We start from the raw sequence: 26,812 nt of genomic DNA, 5'->3' as shown, positions 1-26,812 counted from the left end.
TTGCTTAAGTTTTATCACAGTGGAGATTAAATTATGCTTAATCACCCGGTCAGTGCTTCTATACCTTCTTCAATGCCAAAAAAATACCATTTAAACCAAGTCATTCATACACTCGAAGTCTTATTACCATCCCATCATTCATTGCCTCTGTGTGCTCCTTTAGTTGCCACAAACTGCAAGATTGTAAAAAGGTATAGCTAATAGGCTTATTTATAATACCATTTTCTTCAAGTATTCAGAAAGCAGTACAAGTAGCTGTACTGTATATTAGAAACATAACTGTACTGTTATTTATTGCTATAGGATGGAGGCTCCTGATGGAATGATAGTGAAATATTGCATCACTGTGTATGAAGATGATTTCAGCATCCTGTAATCATCACAACTCTTCCCATGTTAGTGAACAACACTAGGTAAATGGGTTTCTTTCCTTTCTCTTTCAGGCATGGGATTCCAAACTACAAATAAATAAAGCAGACACTCACAACATGTGTAGTGCAAATTCCAAGTAAACAGAATGACATGGAAATAAACTCATAGTTGCCAACTCAGGTTTCACAGGGCAGTTATGATTTTATGTACAGTGCCCTGCATCCCCGCCCTCGGTGTGCACCACCGCCAGCATCCCACGTCGGCGACAATGATTGAAAGAGATGGTTGCAGAGAAGGGCCGTAGCAGGGGAAGAGGGACAAAACCACCTCTGCAAACCTTGCACTCAGGTGGCCAGGCTTCACCCCACGTGTCCTGTCAGACCTCAGAAAGAAGGCCGGTCACCCACCCGGAGAGCAGCCTCCGATCCTGCATCAGAGAATTTGTATTGGCAACTATGGGAAACATGGATTGCATGGCCCAGACTAACAGAAGGTAATATTTTTCCAGATACAACCATTAAAAGAGATAATCTACGACATTGCTATTTAGAAAGAACTTAATGAGAATTAATAGGAAAGACATTCAATTCCGGGGAGCAGGGGTGCTTTTGCTGCTTCTGAAATCAACCCCAAATAGCTGTTTGATTCTACACAGCTCTGGGCCATTACAAAGCCTTCTGCATTAAGCACAGGGCTAGGTTTTCTTTGTTGCTGTTTGTTGGGGGGGGGGGCGTGGAGGGGTGGGGTTAATTATACAAGTCTACTTCCCACACAGCCAACAATACTCCCCAGTATTTTTATGGCCTAACTTTTATGTGCAGAGAAAGGCAACAACTACGATTTTGTATAAATTAAGAATTAAGACATACTGTAACTTGATCAAGACCCTTTTCTCCGAAGGACTAGTTGTGAGCAGAAGAGTCATGCAGCTTTATCAGTAAAAGGAATACATATTTTTGCCAGTTTTCTTCAGTGCTCATTTCAAGTTTGGGCTTTTTCACATCTGTTCTTGGTCTGTAACATGCTGTTTCTTGCACAAAGACTGGGGAAAACTATTTTTTTAAAACAGCATTCTTACACAATATGAACCTTCGACAGAGGAAAGGCAGAGCTAGCACTAAAGTTCTCAGCTAGAAGACTGATAGATTAGAATAAAAAAAGGAAAAACCTCTACAAAGAAAGAAACCTTTCCTCATTTGAGACACACATTTAGTTTTTAAAAACTGAAAACTCATAAATACAGTCACTGTATAACTTCAGAGAATTAAGGCTTCTAAAAACTTCAGTGCCAAAATAACATCAGTATTAAGAATAAAATATTTTCCACTTTAGGTTGTGCTTTTTTTTTTAAAGACTCTTAGTTCGATAGAATTTTGTCACATATTACATACTGAAGGGGAGTGTTAGAACTGCTTACTGAGGTTTTAAGTAGTTGTTAGACTAAGTTACAGCAATAAAATTCGATTACTGATCTGATTCATTATTACTTTACATAAGGGGTTGGCTCATTTCACCTTTTTTTCATGTTTAATATGGCCATTTCTTCTATACTTGCCATTTGGTATCCCATTCTGGTAATGTCCATTAACAGCACTAAGTTCATCACTTGACCAAAGATGTTTGCTTTGTTTGCGAATAAATTTTGTTATCCTGACCGAAATACAGTAAAGTAAGGCAACACCCACTAATACAACAAAGGCAACATCCAGTAAGAAATACTGATATAAAGAGATGCTGTAAACAGCGGCACGTAGATGCTGGGCTCCATTGTGACGGAGGATGTAATTAATCCAGTACACAGTCCGGTTAACAGGATGCCCAGGTTGGTCTTTGTGAATCTCTGACAGCTTCTGGGCCCGCTGCCGGTAGCTGCAGGGAAGAAAGAGAAGAAAAATGGAAGAAAGGAAAATCCATCAGCAGTGCTATGTGCAATGCAAGCCCGCAAACATGTAAATATGTTTAAGCCTCTTCAGATCAAGCAGCATGTTACCACAGGATTCTTGCAACCACCAGCATACAGAAGGCTAGACACAACAGATAATCTACCTTTACATCAGTCCTTACAGCTTTTTGCTGAAAAATGAGTAGAAAAGCAGAGCTGCATGTTACTTACTCATCCTATCGAGTAAGACATGTTTGCCCTTCCCCACTGTGAAGTGGCAACATACACCATTTAACACACCACTCATCACGGTATTGTGAATTAGTAGAGAAATGGAGAACAAAGGGAGGAACTCTGCTTGATTGTACAATCAACCATTTCCTCTTGAGTCCAGAGCTCAGCCTCAAACATTTTTTTCTCAACAGGCTGCCATCCCCATCTAATGTCAGATTCCTTCTCTCGCCCTCTCCCTGCAGTTGCAGAGCCACCAGGTTTTTATGAAGGACTTGCCTTTCTATTAAGGACAACTGCACAAGGGAAAGGTAATCCAACTGATGTTATCGAGATCCCTTTAGGGACACTCCGCTTCACTGCAGGTTCTGCTGCTTACTTATAGGTTTTTCTCCTTTCTCAAGGCAAGCACAGCTAAAAGACCTCATGACAGCCAGAAGCATTGTCAGCACCATGCTCTAAAACTAGGACTATATGAACGATCAGCTAATGTGTCATGACCAATGTTTAAAACAGATTTGGGATCAAACTTGTAAAGTGACCCTCCTCGCACTTTAATAACCTTGAGCAAATTCAGTTGATGGAATTAAAAAGAGTTATGAAAAGTTCACAGGCTTTTCCTTATTCTGTCCAAGTAACTAAAAAAATAACAAAGAAGACCAGACTAGAGTCCTCAAACTAGGCTTCTAGAATGTGTTAGGTTGGAAGGGACCCTTAAAGGCCATCTAGTCCAACCTCCTTCAGTGAGCAGGGCCATCTTCACTAGATCAGGTTGTTCAGAGCCCCATAAAGCCCTACTGAATATCTCCAGGGATGGGGCCTCCACTATGTCTCTGGGCAACCTGTGTCAGTGATCTACCACCCTCATATTTAATAATTTTTTCCTAATATCCATCCTAAGTCTCCCCTTTTTGAGTTTAAAATCATTACCCACCATTCTATCACTACATGCTCTTGCGAACTGATTATACAGTTCCTAATAATTTATCAGGATATTGTAATTATGATACACACAAAGGACCTTCTCCTGACCTTAAGAAAGGTATTACTGTCCAGAACAGAAAACAGTATTTTCTTTTTAATCAAATTATGAGACTTTAGGAAAATGCCCCTCTTTTTGACTACATCCATATTTTTAGCTACAACACAAACATGCCACCCTACAATTCCATAGCTGTATTTTGCGCCAGACCCCTTAAGCAGCACAAGGGTCAGACTGCTAAACATGGAGTAATCAAGGCACAAAACCAGACATTGGTCTGCAATAAGGAGTAAGTCAGGACAGGTTTGTTTCTATTATATCCTTTCCGCCCTTCACATGGCAACTGTCACAACAAAAGCCAATGAGACAGTTTAGTTTGCTGAGCAATTGAGTATGCTGAGCAACGAGCTTAGCACCTACACAGAAACATCATCGCTTAGTAATCCCATGAAATGGGACAACTGTTCAAAGACTTGCAAACAAATCACAAAATAGCTTTTCCCTCCACCTCCTTGCACAAAGATTCTGAATACGTATATTTATCTCCTAACAACTGAAAATAAAAGAAAAAAATGCTCATTCCATACCTGGGATCGTTAATAACTTTTACTAGGGCTTCATATAATTCTGTCTCAGTGACAGTCTTCCAGTTCAACAATATTCCCATGCCTTTGGCCTGCACACGAGTCATAGTATCGTAATGGTCTCCAAAAAGGGGAATCCCCACCACTGGGACCCCGTGGTACATGGTTTCAAAAATGCTGTTCAAACCTCCATGACTAAGAAAAGCTTTAATGTTAGCATGACCTGAAAACAGAAGAGGCACAAAGATTAAAGAGAGACCCCAAAACATTTATATCTTCTCAACGTAAAGTTATTGCAGTAACTGAGTACAACACACTCATCACTGTGTTTCTATGACTAGTTCAGGAAGACAAAAATGAATGCCAAGTGCTCTGAAGTTCTCTTTAAACCTACCCCACTGACATTTCACATGTATTAGATTATTTCCTTATACATCAAGAGAGGGAATGGACAACACAAAGAAAATTCTCATGTATACAAGTTGTGTACAGTTATTAATGGAGTAATCGATATACATTGTTTACTCCTGAGTAGCTGCAGGTCATGACTACAACCAGTTTAGTAGTACAAGCAAGCCAGGGAGAGAGCTTTTTTCCTCATTATTCATATTAAAACCAAGATATTTAATGACATGACACCTGATGTTACAGTCTCTCTAAGATTTTCATATGCCTTACTTCAGGCTAGCAAGATCTGACAATATTAACCACCACCTTATGTAATAGAAAAAGGAGACTGCCTCAGAGTAATTCAGTATTCAAAACAAACCTACCTGGTTGAAAAGTGATTTGCCTAATGGTGATAAATAGACCAGCTCACACACACACACGCACACACACACGCACAGGCCTGCTCAATGCATTCATGAGTGCCCATACAACACTGGAGTTGTTTTGCAAACAAACACCAGAGACAACTGTAATGTTCTGTGGCCCCTCAGATTTGCAATGCATTCAGCTATCCTTTGGCAGGGAAGGAAGGGGAAAAAGAAAATGCGTAGATTCTGAAGTAGTCTCTACCAAAAGACAGAACGTCAAGACTCATCTCTTCATCGGGTTAAACAGAAAGGTTATTACGAGCCTGCAACACGTGCCCAAATTCTGTTAAAGCTTTCTTTTGAGAGAAATAAACGTGTGTATACACAGCAGTATGTACAGACCCTTAAGACTTGTTCTGAAGCAATGTGAACAAATTCTGTATGCTCAATTTTATGAATTTTCCATGAAAAGACCAGTGAACACCACGCCATGCTTTTTTGTAACAGGGAGACTAAGTTATTCTTCAGTTTCCTACAAGAGCAGATCCAAGAGAATTCCTACTTTTTCCCCTCAAGCTGCATAGCTTCCATAGTGTAGAAGACACCTGTAAACATTTTTTCCCCATTTATTAGGTCAAAGTGCTTTTAGAATAGCTATGTTCTTTCACCCTACTAACTTAAGGAAGAAATGGAGTTAGTACCAGGGAAAGATGATGAAATCAAACACCTTTCTGATATTAATAATTTCTATAGTTCTGACAAATTCTATATCCTTGTTCTGTGACTTCCATTACAGAAATTATCCTAGCTTTGTGACTGCTAGCTCAGTAGAATATTGTTGGAAAAGGAATCTGAATGAGAGTAAGTGATATATCAAAATAGATACTCACCAAGGAGGTCATTTTGTGGTAACCATTCTATAAGCTTTGTATTGTTGCCCAGATTCCTTGGTTTGTTTCCTGAAAACCTAAAACAAAAAAACCAAATGGAAACAGAGTTACAGACCTCCAAAATCAATGAACTCAAACCAGAGAATCAAAACAAATGACCTACAAGGCCTAAGGAGATTTCTAGTTACATGGGTATAACATTTGCTCATGATTACAAGAAAAAAAAAATAGGCTCAAACAAAACACTGTAAATAAAAATAAGTTGGAAGCTATTCGCTATCATTCAGGTCTGAAATCTGGCTTGAAATGCAACATTTTCTGCTAATGTAATGCAATGTAGTTCTTTCTCAAAGCCTATATAATCTTACAACTACAACCGGCAGGAGGTTTGATAACATCTCTATGGTTCCAAGCCTATTGCTTAACTGAAAACTCTGGCAGGTACTAGGTAACTAACTAACTCCAAGAACATCCCATCAGCACACAAGTAACAATCCCTACCATCAACATGAGTCACTCCCTTTCAGTCCTGTAGCTCTTAGCTGATACTGTCTTTTAAAAAGAGTTACTAATTCCTGGAAAGGCTGACAGCTCAGCTGATAAGGCAAGAGGCTATCAATGAAAAGTTCGGGATCAACCCAAGACAAGTGTATTTTTATTACTTGCTCAACTACCTGAAACCCAACAGCAATACCTTGCTGAACCAAGATTGCTGGAAAAGTTTAGCCCATAAAATAGAGGCTTAAAACACAAACTGGTTTGCATATTAATGCTATATACAGTTCATACAGAAATGTGAATATGTTCTAAACAGAAAAGAAAGAGGGGGAAAGATTACCAGTGACAACTAGAGGACAGAGTTGTCTCGTGACAGGTCCATCAAATGACTGACAAGCATACTGGTTATTAGAGATCATTACAACTATAACTGCACACAGGATCACCTACATATTCCCAATTAAGCATGCCTGGCTTGTACATTCTGCATGTTGAAAAGAGGCTACATTATTTATGATAAGTTATATAAAACCAAATAAACTATGTTACTGGTTTGGGGTCTAACTAGTACTCCATAATCAGAAGCGTGTATTGAACTACAAAGATTTCCTGGATCTGGCATCGTGACATAAGACTGCCAAGCAGTCCTACCTCTCATCTTCACAAGTGTCTCATATGAAAGTCACCTGCATCCAACATAGACCATAGTTCAACAATCAGAAGAACAAAAAAATCAAAAGACTCATATTTTCATATTTAAGTATTTAATTATTGATCTCAAGATGCCCACCGGGGTGACCAAAACCACTTACTCAGGTCTCCCAAAGACCATGTTTTAGATCTAGTCCCAGGGGCATCATCCCATTCCACAAATCATGACAGAAAGATACAGAGGTGGGTTTCCCTACCCAAAAAGCCATTCAGCCAATAAGATAAAAGCCAAACAAAAACCAAACCATAAAAAGCATTGGTGAGGAAATACTGGCAAGAAAAAAAATGACAATTTTAACAGATGGCTTCAACTGAAGTTGTTACTTTTGCATTAATAGCTATCCCCAAGAAAAATCCATAGAGATTGATTTATATACTGTAGCAAGTGGATCTTCCTACAGAAAAACATTCTGGGGAAAACCTGTTACAGGCATAAAACAAAAGAAAAAACAGTAATATCAGCTAGGACTATTACTAGCCAAGTAGTGTGGCACGCTTTGTAAGAAACAAACATACCAAACAAAAACTAAGGCGGTCTTTATTGCAACTACATAAAGTTCTGTGCCACAGCCTGAATAATTATCATTTCCCTGTTAAGTAGTGGAGTTCACTAACTCAGTTACACACAGCAGTGAAACTGTGTGTAAGAGATGGCAGGGAACAGGCCATTAAATAGACTGCTAACACAACTCAAAGTGCAGCAAGGACAGCAGCCCTAGGTGGTAAGACACTGATTATCTGGAAACGAGTGGTTCACAAGACCTCCTCTGAATTATACTGCAGAGCAACGCGCCATGTGAAGCAGAGCTGACTACACAGTTCTTGGATTTTTGCAGTGTTGAGTGCACCACTCAAGATATTTTCAGAGCTGAGAGTTTATTTCTGATTTTTTTACGCCTACAGATTTTTCTTCCATCCAGCTTCTCAAAGTGAAAAAAGCAATTATAAAATTCTATGTTTATAGATAAAAAAGGAGAAAAGGCCCCACACAAAAGAGGAAAAAGAGAAAGAAAGAAGTAAAAAAAGAATCCTAAGTAGGATTAAATCATCAGGATGTCATTCCTGCTCCCTAGTGTGGCTTCTTTATCAAAAATGATGACAGTATGTCACAAATGTTACAGCCTCAGACTCTTTTCACTGTCCCTGGTCCTTCTAGGGTATCAGATCAGTATAGGAGTATAACCTATGCCTTGTTCTGCCACAAAACCATTGCTCCCCCTAATTATCCAGGGATCGCAACATCTCTACAAAGAGTCTTCCAAGATTCAGGTCCTCTCTTCCACCCAGACCATCTTGGTTTCAGCTTCCACAACTCTAGAACAAGATGGTACAATAGGAAATAAGCATGCTTCAAATGGACCCTAGTACATCTATCATTGCACTTACCTCCAAATCACTCGCTGAGGCAGTCTTGCCAGAGCATGTGCTAACTTATTTGCTACATCTTCTGACAGGTATTTCACGCCAGCTCCAAATGAAACGAGGACAAAGCCATTTTCGTTAGCATCGTTCACCCATGCTTGGAGATCCTGTTAAAGTTAAAATTCATACTGAGCACTGTAGAAGCATAGGTAAGGCACAGGAACTGATTAAATAAATACTGCCCGAGAAGAATGGTTGTTGGTCCCTGTGTTACTTCACAAGCCAAGTTTCCAAAGTCAAAAACAGTTCAGGATTCAGAGTACGACGACTCGATAATTCAGAATCCACGGTACAGAACAGCAAAATTCTGGGGTTTAACTTACATATTACCAACCAGTTTGATAAGACAATTTGCCCTTTCTTAACTTATCAGTTGACACACATTCACATGTTAACACATTATATTTTAACTTTGCAAAATATAAATAGATCTATCTTGTAGTATCAGACTGGAAGTACACCACAGGATACATGTGGGTGAAGCCTGGGACTCAACTGGGTTATTTCTAGCCTTTAAAAAAAGTGAGAGAGTACTTCAAAAGGATTGTTTTTATTTCATTTTTCTAAAAATAATAAACAACGTGAAATAAGCCAGAGCTTCAAAAAACACTTCAGTTTCCACTGTTTGAACATTTCAAGGAGAAAACAACAACACTGCATCTGTAGGGCAAGTACAGGTAGATGTCCCTTTCCTTGCTCTGATACTTTATCTTAGACCTAACTGCATGTCTTTTCCACAGCAGGTTACCACATGCACAAGTGCAACAAAGGCCAAAGCCCTTTACATCCTTATGCTCACTCTCCACCTGTCATTAGCCTGAAATAGCCTGTCCTGAATTGCAGTTTTGCTACCTCCTGGATTCAAGGGCTGCCTCAGCTTGGGCAAGGAAAGCTGTCACACAGAAAGCAGTGCTTAGAAACACTCCAAAAGCAGAACCATCAATCTCCTGGGGTGAACCCAAGACCCACACCATAAGATTTGGGTTCGAAGGCAGTGGCTTTTATAACAGGGCACCCTCCTGAAGCAGGTCAAGCCCCCTGTCTTCTGCTACACAGGGCTTTCGGCTCCCACCAAGAGATGGTCAGCCTGCTCATGGTAGCACCCCACAGCAGATCTAGGGTTTAATTGCACTAAAAACCTTGGTTTCAACCACAGGTAATTCTTTCACAGCTGATGCTTCGGGCAAGTCACAGTACAGTGGCAAAGGAAACCCCACAAGATCCAAACGCCAGGACTGATGTGGTGAAAAGTGGGGTTTGTGTTACTCATGACAAGGCAAGTCAGCAGACATTGTGCTCACTGGTGGTCACCAGGACAGCAGGGCTCTGCAGGGTGGAAAGAAAACACATCCTAGCATATGAGAGAAGCAGAGCTAAACAACTCTCAGACAAAACCAATGTCATTTGGTTTCAGGAAGAGGGGGAAAACAGTAGAAAAAAGTGTAAAAAGCCTCCATGTGCCCTTTGCTCTTGGAAATAGAGTTAAATTCTGATTTTTTGTAATTCAATTGTTGGCGTGGGAACCAAGAAGTTACACCACTGTCATACAGATATGTCAGTCTGCCAAAAAATACCTGGTATTTCCAAGGATATGGTTTAGTTCTTGTCCCGCCAAATTTAAGCCTAAGACTGCTCAACACCAGTGCAGCAATAAGAAATGAGTAAAGGAAAATAAAGAGCCCCATTCACAATGTGCCTCTTGTCCTGCAATAAACAGCAGGCCAGACTGTAACAGAGCAATGCTGTGATATTTTATCTGAGCACACAGCCACAAGGACTACCACAAAAACCAGCAGGCTAAAGGAAGACCTGCCCACTACACTCTATAATCCATACTTTTAATTTTTTCTTCATCCTTTTCCAGAACACTTCTCCCTTTTTTCCTGTATCTGCAGAGGGAGGGAAAGGAGGGGAACTGTCTCTGACCTGCCTCAAAGCTGAATCATTTATTATGGGCTGAACTTCTGACATGAAAGTTTCCAAGTGGTTTTGTGATTTCAAGTTTCTCCTTGAATCTTACTTAAGGACCTAAGGCATGTTGCAAATGTAATTATATTATAGTCTCTTTTACTTAGTGGTTAAACCAGCTACATCTACAACTGTTTCCTTTCTGTTGTGTAAAGCTAAATAGATAATAACCTTCTGTGTGTTCTAGAAGAAACCACTCTGAAAAGCAGTACCATGCTGTAAAAGACAGCTCTCTGCCCATTTGTGACATTCAATAAAGTTATATTCTGAGAGCTGAAGCCACCCATTACAAGGTGGTTTTCTTCTGACAACTGGAAGAAGCCAAATATTCCCAGCCTCTGGTCTTCGTAGGGCACTCACCTACCCTGATATCTGCTACAGGGGCTGCAACCTGGAGGTTTCTGGAGTGTCTTCTTGATGGTAGCTCTAACGCAGGTGCTCAAGAAGCCAATAAGGAGATGCTTTGCTGGACCTCATGCATATAAAGAAGGAAGATCTTGTCTAGGATGCAAAGATGAAGGGCAGCTTCAGCTGCTGTGACCATGAGACAGAGGAGCTCAGGATACTGAGAGGACAAGGAAGATAGCAGCAGAATCTTCCAGAGTTCAAAAGGACTGACTCTGGCCTCTTCAGAGGGCTGCCTAGAATAATCCCATGGGATACAGCCCTGAAGTGAAGAGCAGTTCAGGGGAGTTGCTTGATATTCAACCATCACCTCTTTCAAGTCTGAGCATAGTCCATGCTGATGAGCAGGAACTTAAGCAAATACCAAAGTCCATTTGCAGCTGAATCTGGTAAGGGACATGAAGGGCTGCAAGGTGCATAGGCAGACAAAGGAAGACCTCTGACAAGGGACCTAGCTACTAAAAGCATGGTACAGTTTAAGGTACTTCACACTTCTTTACAGGTAAAGCTGACCTTCAGCAGCCCCAAGTTCCCTGACCAGAGGGAAAGTCTGGAGCAAGTAAGAGCTCCCCCAGCCCTCAGTGGAGCATCAGGGTAGGGTATTTCAAAAGGAACTAGACATACACAAGTATATGAGAACTGATAGGATGCACCCAGAAGTGTCGCAGGTGACCAGGAGCTGGCCAGTGTCATTCCAACACAACTATCATTGAAAGGTCAGGGCAATTTGAAAAGATTCTTGTCGCCTGGGAGGGGGGAGAAAAAGTAAGTGTCACTTTCGGTTTTCTGAAGGATGATCCAGGGAGTGGGCTGCTCAGCCTCACCACAACCCTTGAGAAGTGATGTAGACATTTTCACACATAGTAAGGACAACACAAATGGAGCAGTTAGCATGCATTTACAGAGGAAAAGTCAGCTTGATGAACCCAACAGCCTTCTACAGTGAAGAAAACTGGTTCAGTGAATGAGGCAAGTGCAGTGGACCTTATTTACCTTGACCTGAGCAGGGCTTTTAGCACTGCTTCCCACCACTGCCTCGCAGACAAACTGATGAGGTACTGGCTACACAAACAGACAGCAAGGTAGGACTGAAAACTGACTAAATTGCAGGGCCATGGTTGTGATCAGTGGCAGTCCAGCAGGAGGTATGGTTCCTTTTTAATAAGGACACAGCCAAGACAGGTGACACTACTGCTCAAATATTTCTCATTCAGCATAAGAAAGTCCTACCTGTGACTACTTATGCTTGGTCAGACATGTGGTTTTTGCTCCTGGAGATCAGTCTGTTCTAGCTGAGGAATGGCTCCCAAGGCTACTACTGCTCCTCTGTGCTTAATTAGAAATTCTGTGAGACTTCACAACTCTAGTATATTCACATAATAATAATGATATACATCATTATATAAATATAAAGGAGGTATAAAATGCTTCCTTACAATGGAATTTCTAAAACCGCATTCAAAAAGCCCAATATATGAAACAATTAAACACTTAAAATTTTATATAGAGGGGGGAAAGAAAGGAACTTTACTACATACCATGGAATCAGAGGAACCCTGTCTTTCACATTTTATTGTGCAATAGTGTGAGAAGTGACCTGTTTCATGTTATTATGGATGATTTCCCATCCAAATCTTTGCAGCCCTTCTCTTTGAAGGTTAACCCACTGCTTCGGTGGAGTACAACACATATAAAGAGGAACTTAAACTCTTGATATGCAAAACAAGATCAGACTCAAAAGGTAGAATTCATTTGCCATATTAAATGGGATCACATAAAAAAATTCAAAATCAACAGAATACAAACTGTGCTATTATCCCAGTGTTCCCTCTCATGATCTACTTCCAAAGCATGGCAACACAAACTCATGAGCTCTTCAAGAGAAGTTCACATAAGAAGATTTTTAATTAACTTCAGAAATCAGGCATGCTTCCTCTACAGACAGGTCCACACAAGGAAGGGACAAGTGAAATGAGGTTTGTCATGCTCTGAGTTGGTCGAGGCAAATCCAACAGGTACATAAGTGTTAAATACAAGTGCTACAGGCACTTCCAGACCAGAACTGGATGATGCCTGGCCATCCTAAATCAGAAGCCAAGGAACCTGAAGTCATCCTCCGGGTTTCTTTTAGGGTGTTAAACTAAAAATAATTATTTTTATTCCTCTCACAATCAAGGTCAACAACTGTTCTGTGCCAACCTCAAGAAGATTCAGAGAGTTTCAACTCTGCTTAGTCTATTTTGGCATCAACTGAAAGCTTCTCCCCCCCGCCTCAAATTTGTCCCAATTTATTTTCACCTTTACATCAAGCTGGTAGTAAGAGGAACTGCTTGCCTGCTTTCTGATCTACAGCCCCTTTCCAATCTGCTTTCCCAGAGGGGTGCCGGAGATCAGTACTGTGCACAGGCTGCAGAAAACAAACTACATACAGACCTCTCAGGACAAGCGTGTTTCTTGCATACATTTCTTTAATTCTTAGTGTAACAGCCTTAATTACATGGGATGACTAAGCATTGCTAAAAATGCAGGAGTTGTGTAAAAATTGGGAAATTAAGAATGAGGGGACATACACTGCTTTCTTGTAGAGCTCCTCAAGTCTGTGACCTGGAAGAGTCCATTATTCACACATTCCTTTATCATTATTTCTCTCAACAGCTTTTTAGCACAGACTTTCTAAACTGAAGATCTAATGAAACTGCATCTGAGTGAATTGTGTTTATAGGCCTTTGGTTGCAAGATCCATCTGGTACCAAGCACAAAGGCTCAGTATTTTCTTGTACTTGCCCTGTTTTTTGTGGCATACATGGCAGAGAAGTGGTAGTCACAGTAGGTGAAAACTCGCCTAGGATTCTGGCGTGTGGAGGACATACTTCAGCATTACTGCTGTGTACCCCACTTAACTCACACATACACATTCCTAGTGTTCACTTGACAAAGCATATGCCGCGATAGCTGTGATGCAGGACAAGCAATGCAAAATATAGTCTTTGAGCAACTCTCAAAACCTGAATCACGGAGGAGAACACGCTGATGCAATTTGATATAAGGGCAATTTGGTTTGCCTACAATTTCAGCCCAGCTAGCCACTACAGCCTTCAGTCACCTCCTTACCTTCCCATTCAATACAGCCATATTAGCAGCCCCAGTACCAGTCTCAGTGTAATCACCACTCCAGCACTGTATGCTAAACCATTTCAGACACCTAGGCCCATCCTCTATGAATTTGCTCCTTGTCCTGAAATCCACTTACACTTTTGACCTCCAGCACGTTCTTTCTTCCCAATCTGATTACATGGAGTATGAAAACGCACTCAATCAGGATGAGTCATTAGAAGCAGAATTCCTTGTTTTACAGCTCCTTGCTTGCAGTCGGAAATGAACCTCCTCTTCCCCAGTTTAAATAACCTTCAGGTTCACTTTATATTGAGTGCAATTTTTTTTATGTAGGGAAAAAATACTTAATATTTTAAATTAAAACTTAAGTGTAATTATTCTTCTTTGTAAGTTCATACAAGCTAACATTAATGAAGTATTAAGATGGTGCATACTGAGATTTTCCAGACATTTTAACACACTTAAGCATTTCTGAAGAGTCCAGGATTGGAGAAGTATATCTGAGTGACTTGAGTGGGGGAGGCTGTTTTCTCCCGACTATCCCAACAATCAGGGAATAGGCTTGTCCAAAGGAGAAATCTGAGCACCTACAGCTAAACACGTCACACATCATCTTGTCCCTGCCTCCTTTCCCATTAGCTTCTGCACAAATGCATGCTCTTTAGGCAAAGTAGACGAGCAACAGACTGAAGTAAACAAGTCTCTTCTGAAGTTCCCTACTTGTTCACTCAAATCTCTAGCTTCACTTACAGTGACTGTCTGACCCTGGCATACAAAATCCCAAAGGAGGTAATAACTCATCTTCAACTATATTCTACATCAAATGTACTTTCATAAACCCTTTTAATAAGAGATAATTAAAACACACTCACAGGTCTTCAGGAGGAATGACACTTTCACAGGTCAGGCATAGATGGCCAGGCACTACTATTCCCTTCCCTCCCTAGACAGGGAGCTTTCACAGGGTAGCAGACAGGACCTATGACCATTCCACCCCCTCAAGAAGTTGCACGCTGGCTTTTAAAACTCTGCCTTGAGCCTTTCACATATGCTAGCCATGGGCTGTCTAAGCAGGGTTCTCCCTTCACACGAGTAATATTTATTGCAGTCAGAGCTCTGTACAGCAGCAGACACTACGACCTTGCCTGGTTCTCTTCTCTGCATTTGGCTGCCTATGAGTAATGATTTCTGTGTGACACATTACTGAAGAGCGAAGGTTTCAGTAAGAAACCAATACATACTCTGAGGTTCTCCCTGTGCTCACATAAGGAGAATAAGCACTTTCTGATCTATGCTGTACATGCTGTACTATAGGCAGCGGGAAGGGGGGCAAAGGGGTGTGTGGAGGGAGAAGGGGAAGAATAAAAAAATAAATCTTTTTACCATTCTCAGACAGGAATACTTTGTGCCAACCCTACTATGTGAGCTTTGTTCTGTTTGATTTTCTAATTAGCTATTCTTAGCAGGCTTAGATGCTAAATGCACAGCTGTGACTATAGAGTGAGGACCCAGCTGGCAGTAACCAGTGGTGCCTAATACTGAGCTTTGTTTCAGATAAACAAAGTACACAAATGCAAACATAACCGGGTTTAATATCTGAAGCTTTCCCTGTTTCAGCTGCTCAATTCAAAAGTGTAATAGCACAAGTGTCTGTTCTTTGAATATGGTTGCAAACCAGCATTCCCCAGTGGGGAGCACAGGCATACTATGCAACGGCATCTACAAAACGCTGCTTGGAGTAGACAAAACCAGATCTATCTCAAAATAAACAGTTAGGCAGACTCATTAAATGATCTTTAGAAATGAGATGCTGACTGATTAGCCGAATGGTACACAGAACATTTTTCCTAGCACCCTTTTGTGGCAACTCGTAAATAGTACTTATTAAATATTTAAATATTATTTTAATCCATTTTTAACCTCTTCCCAAATTTTACTAAGAACAACATTTCTGTACAGGTGGTTAAAGACATATAAATATCATTACATAACCTTTACTCTCATAGAACAGGTCCTACCATATAATCTGAAAGTTAAAAACCAACACAGCAGCCTAGAACAAACCTAAAGAAACACCATTACTTGAAGCAAAGCACACTGTATTTGCTTGCCATGTATTTGAAAATCAGTTTACAACCCAGAAACAGGGCTTTTCAAGCAAAGGACAGTGGACACCACAGTGAACACCTTGAGCAGAGGATGGCTCACACCTTCCTGACTCAACACATCCAGATGCCTTCTGCTGGCTCAGCCGAACATCTCTGCATCAGCTAGTGCAGTGTCACACTCTGAAGGTTACTTTTCCACTTGACTCCCAACTTTTAAAAATAACTGCATGAGGCAAATGCACACATTCCATTTTGTCTGGGTTTATTCCTTTCCATATCATCAGGCTCAGCCAGTTCCACCAATAGCAGCCACGCTGCTCCCAACTAGGGCAAGATCCCTTCCCCACCCCACCATTTCCCTCTGGATTAATAGTAAGTTAATTGTTCTCCTTCCTCACATATAAGTTGCTGTCAGTCACTGACCCCCTCTTTTTTCTGGTCCCTCCATTTATTCTCCTGTCTGAGGTAAACCTGAAACTCCCCAAAGTGAAACAGAAGAGGTAGGGTATTTGTCAAGTCTCAACAAGCTTTACATCTCATCCTCCCTAGATATGCAGGTGTTGGCTGACCTGCAGCCACATATTATTAAGATGCTGACAAATTTCATTCTATAAATGAGATCTACCATATGCAAAATCCATGCAGTTAGTATTTGCATTGTCATATTTTGTAATTCCTATTAGCATAAAGGAAGATGATTCCAAAACCAATACTTCGTAGACATTAGAATTACACAGACAGATTACAGCATTAGACTAAATTCTTCTATTTTCTTGCTAGTGAAAGCCATGCCAATACTCACAGTTGGGAAAAGAAGCTGTAACATCTGAACTGTTTTCTATTATGACCCCAAGCACTGCTAAGTGCACTGTCATCACACATTAATACCACAATGCCATTAATGAAGCGCTTCTGTGATAACACTAGACACAGCTTCAGCCCTGTTGAAATACAGACTTTTGCCTTTTACATGCCTTGCTAATTATTTGGTGTATTTACTCCATACATGGCTTATCAAAATGCATTGGGGGAAAAAATGCCTTTAAAATCTTATGAGGATTTTAAAGTCTAAAGCACTGCACTTTCTCATCCCTGACCTCTACTACCTTTTCCCATTTAATGTTTAAGCCCATTTAACTTTAAAGAGGAATGAAATCCAGACTTCAAAATGCAGGCAGGAAATACAGTACCACAAGCCTTTGTCTTTTCTCCTGTATCTCAGCCCTCTCTAGAGTTACAGGCATATCCAATGAAGGCTCTGACAACACAGTCTACCTAAAACTAGAGGTCAATCAGAAAACTGCCGTGCAAGTACTTCCCTGATGCAACACTCTCCATCAAAAATCCATTACTCACTGGACCTTTGGCAGGCACCCTGGGAAAGCAACCTTGCCTTGCAAATGAATGAGAGTGGAAAATAAGAAGCTGCCCTTCAGGAAAGGTTATTAACTTCACTGCACAGACTAGCAGAAATATCCTCAAACCCAGGATTCAGGTTAAAAACCTGGCTGACATTATCCCAGAGCAGTACTCTGTTTAAAAAAATATGCCAAAGAAAGTTACTTTCCTAAGCATGAAGCTCTATCATGTAAGTTGCAAATTTATGATTATTAAACATAAATGCAAACCAAAATTTTGCCAACCCTCCTGCAGTTACAGTAGCTGCGTATGCAGTAGAAAAGCTGTACAAGTAACAAGAGGTTTTTACTTAAGCTATAAAACATCAGGTTAAATTAAATTGCAGGGAATACAAGAAAAAAACTGAAAAGAAGATGAATTTTAAATACAGACTTTTGCACTACAGACACTGGCATACAGCCACATCCATAAACCCACATTATGAACTAATTTAGGTGAGAAATTTGGCCTTTCATTGTTCCAGTATGACACCTGAGCTCTGTGGGTGGTAGGAGATAATTCTAACCTGTTATTATGAAATCAAAGCTGCAAGTTCTTCATGTCTTCTTCAGATGAAATAATGGCTTTCTCCCTGGACTTTACCACCTGCCTTCTCTCTTTTTCTGGTATTTATAATACATACACACACATATATACCATTTTTAAACAATATTTATGTATTTTAAACAGGCCATCAGTCATCATCTCTTATCTGTACTTAAGATCAGCTGGCTTTTGAGCTTGCATTTAAGTGGCAAAATCTCACATCCTTCTATAATAAGGCTACCCTAACCTCTTCTGCTCTGCCACTTGGTTGGGGTGAGCAGAATTGACCCCAAACTCTTAGGAGAGCCCTGTACTGTACCTATGTCCCCTCATCTTTCTGCAGAAAGCATGAGGAGAGACCAAGCACCACAGCAGCATTTGCTGAGCAATTCCCCATTATTCACCTGACAGGCCATGATGCACTGAAAAAAATTACTGCACATTAGGTTTCAGCCAAGCACAAATTGTATGATTCCCTTGAAGGCAAGCTTTTAATGAGAATGTCATTGTTTGCAAGGCAAAGAAGCTGAAGATGCACTCCTTATTTTCCCAGCACTCCTTAAAGGTCAGTTAAGAGGTGCTCAAAGCCACACCACAAAGGAGGTCACACCCCATCTGCTCTCAGCCACTAATCCTGTAGCAGGGAGGCATGGCATGCCAGGCATGGCATGGTCCCTCCTCCTCCTCACCAGCTTCCGGACACCCCTGCTGCAGGCACCTCACCACTCCAAACAATTGATGCTAACACTCACTCAGCCACAGGATCTGAAGCAGATGATTAGCTGAACACGGAGTTACCCACTTGAATCACCTTTTAAACAGTTAGGACATCTGAAAAGAAATGCTAGCTTGAATGCAAACTTAAAAAATCAGTAACATTTTCTGCTCGTAAATGTCAGCTTGGAACACATCCCAATGTGCCAAACTATACAAAAAACGGTGTTCAAACTCAAGTATGTCCTAAATACTACAGAAAAAGTATGTCTTTGGAATTAAGTCCTTATCCTCTGTTTCTCATAATGTTAGAAATTATCCTACAGTATGGTAGATAAGTAGGCCATGGAAAAAACATTAACTCATTATTTATCCTACATACAGGTCAGGCTTAAAAACTTGCAAGTGAAACTCAGGTGAAGTACTGCACACTACCAAAATAAACCAGTCTTGTTGATCTGCATATTCTGATGCAAGAAGGATGAATTAGAATATTTAAAACCAGAAAAATTGTTTAGAGCATCTTTGATAACATGAATGGTTTCTGGTCAGTACATAAATACAGTAAAATAACTTCTCTAGGTTTTACCTTTCATAATTTGCCCTATGCAACATCCAAAGTCTTATCTTCCTCAAACTAAAATGCAGCAGTATAGCAGGAATAGGCAGAATTCATCAACCTGGCCATACTAGAGTCTGAAACATAAAACTTCCGTAGTTTGACTGTGGGTGCATGAAGAGCAAGGCTTAGTTGTGCAGCAGAAGATCGATTGTTGGGAAAGCAGCAGCTTTATGTGGAAGTGTATTTCAGAGTTAAAATACATCACCATATAGCACAAAATTTACACAGTGCCCCATCATTTCTATCATCAGGAAAAAGACTTTTGCCCCCTCAGATGAGAGTCACATGCATTTTAAAACGGCTCTGGACTTGCTTTGCATCACCAGAAATTTACTGTCAAAAGTAGCTCTGAAGAACTATTCCCCAGATTAAAAAAAAGTAATGGTCCTATGCCAGCATTTTGATACCTAGGTCTAATCTAATTGTATTACTATATAGGACAAGACATCTATGGGGAGGAAAGAGTAGTGTGACTGTAATCACTACTTGTTGACAGCTATGGCTGAAAGGACAGGTTCTACTTGTGCAACATGAACAACCACCTTTGTAGCATAAATCTAGTTTATTCAGGTACAGGAAAAAAACCTGTCCTGTACTTCTCTTACCCTATCTACGACAAATGGCATTCACGCCAAAGTACCACCTGAAAGTTAGCATTTAAAAAAGCATTGTGTTACACAAAGGTAGTTACTTATTAGTTATGGAACTTCAAAACTGCACAGATGTGAAAAAAAAAAAAGCAGCTCACCTTAACCTACCAGGTTTATTGTTTTAGTTAGTGACTATTTTCTGTTGTAAACACTGACACAGATTATCTGAAGTACAACTGTATCCAAACTGTAAGATCCAACCTAAATCCAAACACACATACATCAAACAGTTGATGAAAATGAGTCCTCCTCAAACACTGTTCTCCTGCTTTTCTTGCAGTCAAGGTGTCTGCTTGTTTCTAGTGTCCTCTGCCCCCTCCTCACCAGAGACCAGGTACTTCCTGAAGCAGTTGATCATAGCACCCTTGGGGTTTCTACCCTCATTCAAGGACATGTCTTATCAGGCTGATTAACGCCTAACTACATATTAAACTAGTCACAAGATAATAAATACCATAGCAGACATTTCTCCATTGTTTCTTAAAGCGTATCTTACTTGAAAAAGCCAGCTTTGTTCAGCTTCAGAAGATCCCTCTGAAGAAATATGGTAAGAAAGAGGCAGAGGAGCCTTTTACCTTCCCAACAGCCACTGGCAGTTATTCAGAAAATACTGTCACATAACACCGCACACTTCATAGTTTCAATCACCAATAATCTTAGAGACTTGATACTCAGTCTGTCTCCAGTTTTTGCTCTTTTACGGCTAATTCTGAACATGATGTCCTCTGTTTGATTCAAAATACGCTTTTTGGAGTTAACTGTACAAACCCTGGACACTTCCCCACAGGCACACAGGATTTCATTCACCATTACAGGCACAGCCACAGTAACCACCTCCTTGCCTTTTAGAGAGCACAGTTTACGCAAGGAGATTCCTACCACAGAAGGAGATTCCTAACTGCATCGATGCCTACATCAAGTTTGCTAAGCCACGATCAGCCCTTCTACCACAATGAAAAACAGTGACACAGGTTATGCTCAGCTTCATCCACGTGCATCAGGAAAAAGAGCAGCACAAGAGGAAACACGCCATCACCCAGGAATTTCAGACACTGACATACTGCTTCTCTGCAAAGAGAGACCCTGCTATGCAGAGCAGAAAGGTCCTAGCTGCCCATGCTGTGCTGCAAGGCACCAGAGTGGTGACCTCTAAAGGACCTGCTACTCTCCTCGCTGGCTCTTGGCTCCCACTCCTCGGCACACTAAGCCCTGCAACCACACTGAGGGAGAGAGTGCCAAGTGCAGACGGACATCTGGGCAGGCTGCAACCCAAAGACAGATCTGCAAGTTGCATACTGCAGCCAGGTGCCGCACACCGCAGACAGAGCTTTGACAGAGCTCTGCAGCAGCTATCTGACACAGCAGGTGTGATTTGCAGCTGCCTGACCAGCTACTGCTAGTTACTGAATCGTGCTGGGCAGGAAGGGAACACCCCAGTAAGGCCAGTTCCCCTCATAGACAATGCACAAGATGCACAGCTAACATAGAGAGCCTGCCTCTATCAAGGCATGGGGGCCAGCACTTTGCACGGTCCAGCAGCTTGACTTCAGTTGCATCTATTGTGGTCAATGAGAGCATCCCTCCGTAAAGCACATCACAGAGCCCTTCAAAATGCCAGAGAAGTCTGGTAGGAGACAAGAGTCTCCTAATCAGAAGTATGTGGTTCACAGGTGAAAAGGTTTCCATCTTAGCCTCCAAAACCTGCACAAGATACTTTTACAAAGGGAAACTGAATGTAGTAAGTACAGATGAGTGGGGGATTTACAAAACCCTTAACGTAGATGAGACAAGGACAAAGCAAAGCAAGAGTCAGGTTTGCCTCTTCTCACACATGCACTGTTACACAGCACGGATATTTAGCGCCTCCTGCTATGTGTTACCTTTAAAGCAGTGGTTTTATAACTTCTCCTCAAAGAAAGAAAGTTTAAGAAAAACACAGATGCAGACTAGGCAACCATAAAACCCTATCCCCTATAATTAAACAACTGTAACAGTTTAAAAGGCTTGACCTTTGTAGAAGTCATGGTTTATTATTACTATCTGCCTTTGCAGATGTTACTTATTAGCAGAAAACTGCTACTTTCTCTTATGTGTAGGAATTTTGATTTGATTGAACAAATTACTTCTCTTCCACCCACTCTCAAAAAAAAAAAACCCAACATCTGTGCCAACAAGCCGCTGCCAAGCTGCCTGGGTATTCTGTGTTCAGCAGGTATTTTAGACTTGTAGAGACACCACAGATTCTTCTCCTAATACATCTCCATCAGAAAAAGTGGATGAGGCAACTTACAAGTGGTTTTGGAGAACATAAGCTGAACAGCTTGTAATAGTAGCTTAAGTTTGTCTACTAAAGCTGTTACCTTCACACACCTGCCTTTCTTCTGACAACCATCTCTAGGCAAGAACATCGCTTTCATTTTTGAGACCCTAAAGCATCACTGTTTACAGCCCAGCCCAGAAACACGAACCAGCTCTTCTTCTGGTTTACCTTAACACATCAGGCTAAAAGCTGCCGAAAATAAAGCAAAGGTTCCACCTAGCTTCAGAGGTGTAGTAATAGCTGAAAACTGTCACAGCACTAACTATGCAATTTTAATTTGCCAGGATAAAGCAACAGTTACCAATTTTAACTGTTAGGTAGAAAGTAGCTGACTGCTGGTAATTTACCTACAGTACATACCACAGTGGATTATGTCTAACAGTTTAGGCATGGACAATTTATATGATAAAAGATGAACACACTCACTTTGTTCCTCTCAATCAAATCCCACTCTTAGAGCATTAAGAATCAATTGCTGGATAAAGCTGAAGAGAAGGTAAATAATGTCTCCGGTCACAAACAACTGTTATGGGTTATTGGGGGATGGGGGGAGGGGACATCCCACCGTATTTGCCAGCACGTACTCTATGCACAGGCCTGTTCAAGGTCACCATCATTCTGGTTGTATTAGTATTTTACTGTTCTGCCTTCTTCCACTGTAAGATACTTTAACAGGCTGACATCAATTGTTTCATAGTAAATTTAGAAAGTACAGAAATATATTCTGAAAAGGCTCCAAATATATCTGTCTCTACAAATACATATATATCTACACACACATCCCTACAGCAAAACATTGAAAGGAAACGGGCTCCTTTTGTTTTCTTTCACTGCATTTTATAGCAAAGACAGTGGCTGCTTTCGGGAGCCATTAATTGTGTACCCTGAAGATCAATCTAGCGAGACAAGAACTAGACAATGTTGATAGTGTGCCCAAACTTATGAAGCAAAGGTATTTTTCTTTTTACAGAACAAGAAAATGTCCATTTGGATAGCAAAGAGGTGAAACTCAACACAGCCAGCAAGGTTTTCCTGGAGAGAACACAGCTGAACTTTTAGACAGCACAGTGCTACTCTTAGTTTGCTTCCTCAGGATATCTCTGCAGCTGGAGGCTTCCTAAGCAAAAATGTTAACTTACACAGAAGGAAGAACCAGTTAGAAGCAGCACCACCATTGACACTTTGGAGAACAGACAATATTATAGGTTGGGATGTAGCCACCAGTGCACAGTGCAATGTAAGTGCCTGTCCTAAATGCATCTGAGCTGCAAGTCAACACAGGGTTGGAAAAACAGATGAGGAAATTAGCTCAGCACTCCACATCCTGCTGTCCAAATCAGAGTTGTCTGGTGCTTTTTAGGTTGGTGCAGGAAAAAAAAGTAGTGCTAAGTCAAGATACTACCAAGAGTGCAAAGAACAAATAAAGCAACAGAACCCCCCAGACTTCCACCTTCAGGCTAGAACAGGTGAAAATTTGGCCTGGCAGTTTTCATGCAAAAAAACCAGGCAGAACAAAGCATTTTTAGAAGTTGTTGAGCACTGCAGGTCTACCTACCTCTCTACTACCTAGGGAGAAGCAGCCATTAATAATTATCTCCAAGTCAAGACCTATTTGTTTACATGTACATAAATAAAAGTGTAAGTGACATGGGCTCCTGTGAAATTCTGTTCTGCCTGTGCTCACCATTGTGTCGCTGAACAGAGGTACTGAGTATCCATATCAAAGATCACATGGTATACTGAAGTGATCAAACTTAATAATTAATCTGTGCAGCCAGGATTTCTGGAATCAAGCCAGTCATTATCACTATTTCAGGGTAAAGTTCAGTACCCAATAGCTAGTGGTGTACAGTAGAAATTCATGTCAGAGTACAATAGGCAGTTTGTTCATGTTTATGTACACCTAGTTTTAAAGGCATCTTAATGTCCCAAATCAAGGGAAGTAAACTCACTGTAAAAAAACACTAATACAATGAAATTAGATAGAATAACCTATCAGGCTTCTTTAAACATCAGCGATATTTACCCATTCTCCCTTCTTCCTACTTTAACAGTTAGGAGGTACAAATGTAACTTCCAAGACAGCATGCACAGTTTTTTCCTCTACTCAAAAGCAAAATTCACACCGTACTTGAAAGCAAAGTACTTCCTGAACCACACAAAAAATTCTTTTTGATGAGTCTGTGTCTGAATTTCCCTCACAAGCACACCAATCTACTTCTAGTGACTCTTAAAAGTCTATTTCACCAAACAGCAACAAAAGACATCAGATACCATTAGAAATTCACTGCTTAAAAACCACGACTCTTCATACGAGGTCAACCAGATACCACAGAAATTACTGTAAAGCTCGGCAAACCTTACTTCTGGCAGAGGGCTGGCCGGTTTGGTTAGGATTCCTCCCACATAAACAACATTGGGTAGTGTAGGTCTTGGAAACTCCAGTGCTACATCAGTACAAAGCATCCACAAGCTGGATCCATGAACCAAGTCATACATGGACCGTTCTGGCAGAACCTTGTATTTCTGCATTATCCTTTCATATTTTGGCAGAACCAAAAAACTGACTCCAAATCTTGAAATAAGATAAACAGCAGTATTTTTAATCCTCTCAAATAGGTTCATGTGATCTGTAAGCAGGGAGTTAAATTCTGGAACATACGATAGGGGAGCTGGTGCACCCACTTCTGCTGGATACCAGAGGCCAGTGGAAAAGACAGCGTATTTAACCCCTAAAAGATGAGCTATAACAAATCCACACATTTCATTGGGGTCTACTAGGAGCAGATCAAATTTTTCCTGTTTCAGGGCACGCAGCAGTTTTTGGTTGCCAACTATCATGTCACAGTTCTTGGAATAGTGGTCCAGGATATCAAATAGTTCAAGGGCTGTCAGTCTCCCAGAGAAGATACTCCTCATCTTAGACTGGAGAAAATCATCCGACGTGCTGCTGTTAAAGATCCCTGGGTAGCGCTGGAGTCTATAGTGATTAGAGGGAGGAATCTCTCTGCCCTCAGAGAGGAGAAACACTGTCTGGTGACCTTGGTCATGCAAGGCTGAGGCCAGAGTCTTGAAGATATAAAGATGGCTTTCAAACATAATTGGCGGCACAACGACAATTTTGGCAGCCCTCGCTATCCCGACAGCACTCCACAGGAGAATGAAAGCTGGAGCGTACAGCTTCATAGCTGAAACGAGAAACAAAAGCATTACATCAACAGAGGACAGGTTTGTATGCTACCTAGGAATTAAAAAAAGTTAGTACGTGGCTGTTCCACAAAACCTAATTGCATCTCCCTGTTCTGAAGGTGCATCTGATGTGGTCATAGGTAACAGAAAGCCACTCAGCTTCAAAGAGCATTTGGTAGTGCTCGGTTTCCAATGCAATCTGCCGTGTCACCTGCCCTCCCTTTCCATTCCGCAGTAAAGGTAGACAGGAGACTCCTTCCAACACAGATCTCAATACGAGACCTACATTAAATCGCAGGAAAACCAACTGAAATAATGAGACTGGTACCCTCCATGGAGATTACAACTCAGTCCCACCCCCTCAACTGGAACTTCCTCCCAATATGTCCATTTTAATTTTGCAGTTTGAAAGCACCACACTACTATTAACATGGTTATAAGCATTTATACCACGAGGTCTTGTCTGACAGTCACCCACAGCTTTCAAGCTGTCCTCCCTTCAAGCTGCAACTCTACTCTGATTTAAGACTAACTTTTTCTGCCTTTGTTTCGATATAAGCCAACAGGAATAGAGAAGATAAAGATCTTCTCCTAAAAGGACAAATTCATACCATGTTTTTCTTCAGTATCAACAGCGATCAAATATATGGGGTTGGACAGTCACAATCTGACATCAGATGCAGACATCAAATAAGAACCAACTTAACTACTTTGAGCTTTCCAACATTATACTTTGTGTAATAAGAGCAAGTGAGATAATGGGACCTAGTACTACAGTCATGCACATCACAACTTCTGCTGAAGCACTTTTAGAAGTACATGATTCCTCAATCTACTTAAATCAGTACTTGGGCGCTAATTCTACCCTATGCTGAAAACCCCACTGACTTCCTAAACACACACAGTTCCTGACAGTAGCAGGTTGACAGAGAAAGGGAAGATAAATACCTTCTCCCCCCACCTTTAGTTTTTCAGGTAAAGCCTATAAAACACTGTATGCACCCAATGAAAGTAAAGTGCATTAGAAGTGCAGAGGGGGCATGTCAGAAAGCTCCTCAGTCACTTTAACCCTCCTAGAACAGAGAAACAAGTACAAGCCAAACCAAACAATCTGCTCTTTTCTCATGCCAAACGAAGCCACATGGAAACCTGAGTCTGTTGCAGTGTCCTCTACAAAGCAGCACAACAGAAACAGCTAACACTGCTACTCAGTCCTTACTGTCTCCTTACAGTATTAGCTTTACAGCCCTCCTACAATAGATCTCTTCGGACTAAGAATTTTTTTTTTCTTTAATGCTATATGGGTTACACAAACACAGCATCTCATATTTGCATCACTACTATATAAAATTGACCTTTCTGAAAGATGCCCCAATTGTCTCCTATTCCAACTTCTGCAAGTGGCTTGAGTTTGAAACATGTGTAAGCAAATATGAAGTCCAAGTAAA

General features: G+C 40.9%; 1 protein-coding gene across 1 annotated transcript; it reads right to left on the bottom strand.

Annotated features, from left to right (window-relative positions):
• Positions 1–1,877: 1,877 nt before the first annotated feature.
• On the bottom strand, positions 1,878–25,361 carry UGT8 (UDP glycosyltransferase 8; the record flags this gene model as incomplete). The annotated part of the gene is made up of 5 exons (XM_084263825.1): positions 1,878–2,241; positions 4,055–4,274; positions 5,700–5,776; positions 8,295–8,437; positions 24,540–25,361. The coding sequence occupies 5 exons, from the start codon at positions 25,359–25,361 to the stop codon at positions 1,878–1,880; spliced, it is 1,626 nt and encodes a 541-aa protein (XP_084119951.1).
• Between the last annotated feature and the right edge of the window lie 1,451 nt (positions 25,362–26,812).

This window comes from Gallinula chloropus (assembly GCF_964237585.1).
Source record: "Gallinula chloropus genome assembly, chromosome: 4".
NCBI lineage: Eukaryota > Metazoa > Chordata > Aves > Gruiformes > Rallidae > Gallinula > Gallinula chloropus.
Note: the sequence above shows the minus strand (reverse complement) of the source record. Positions and strands in the feature narration are given on the sequence as shown.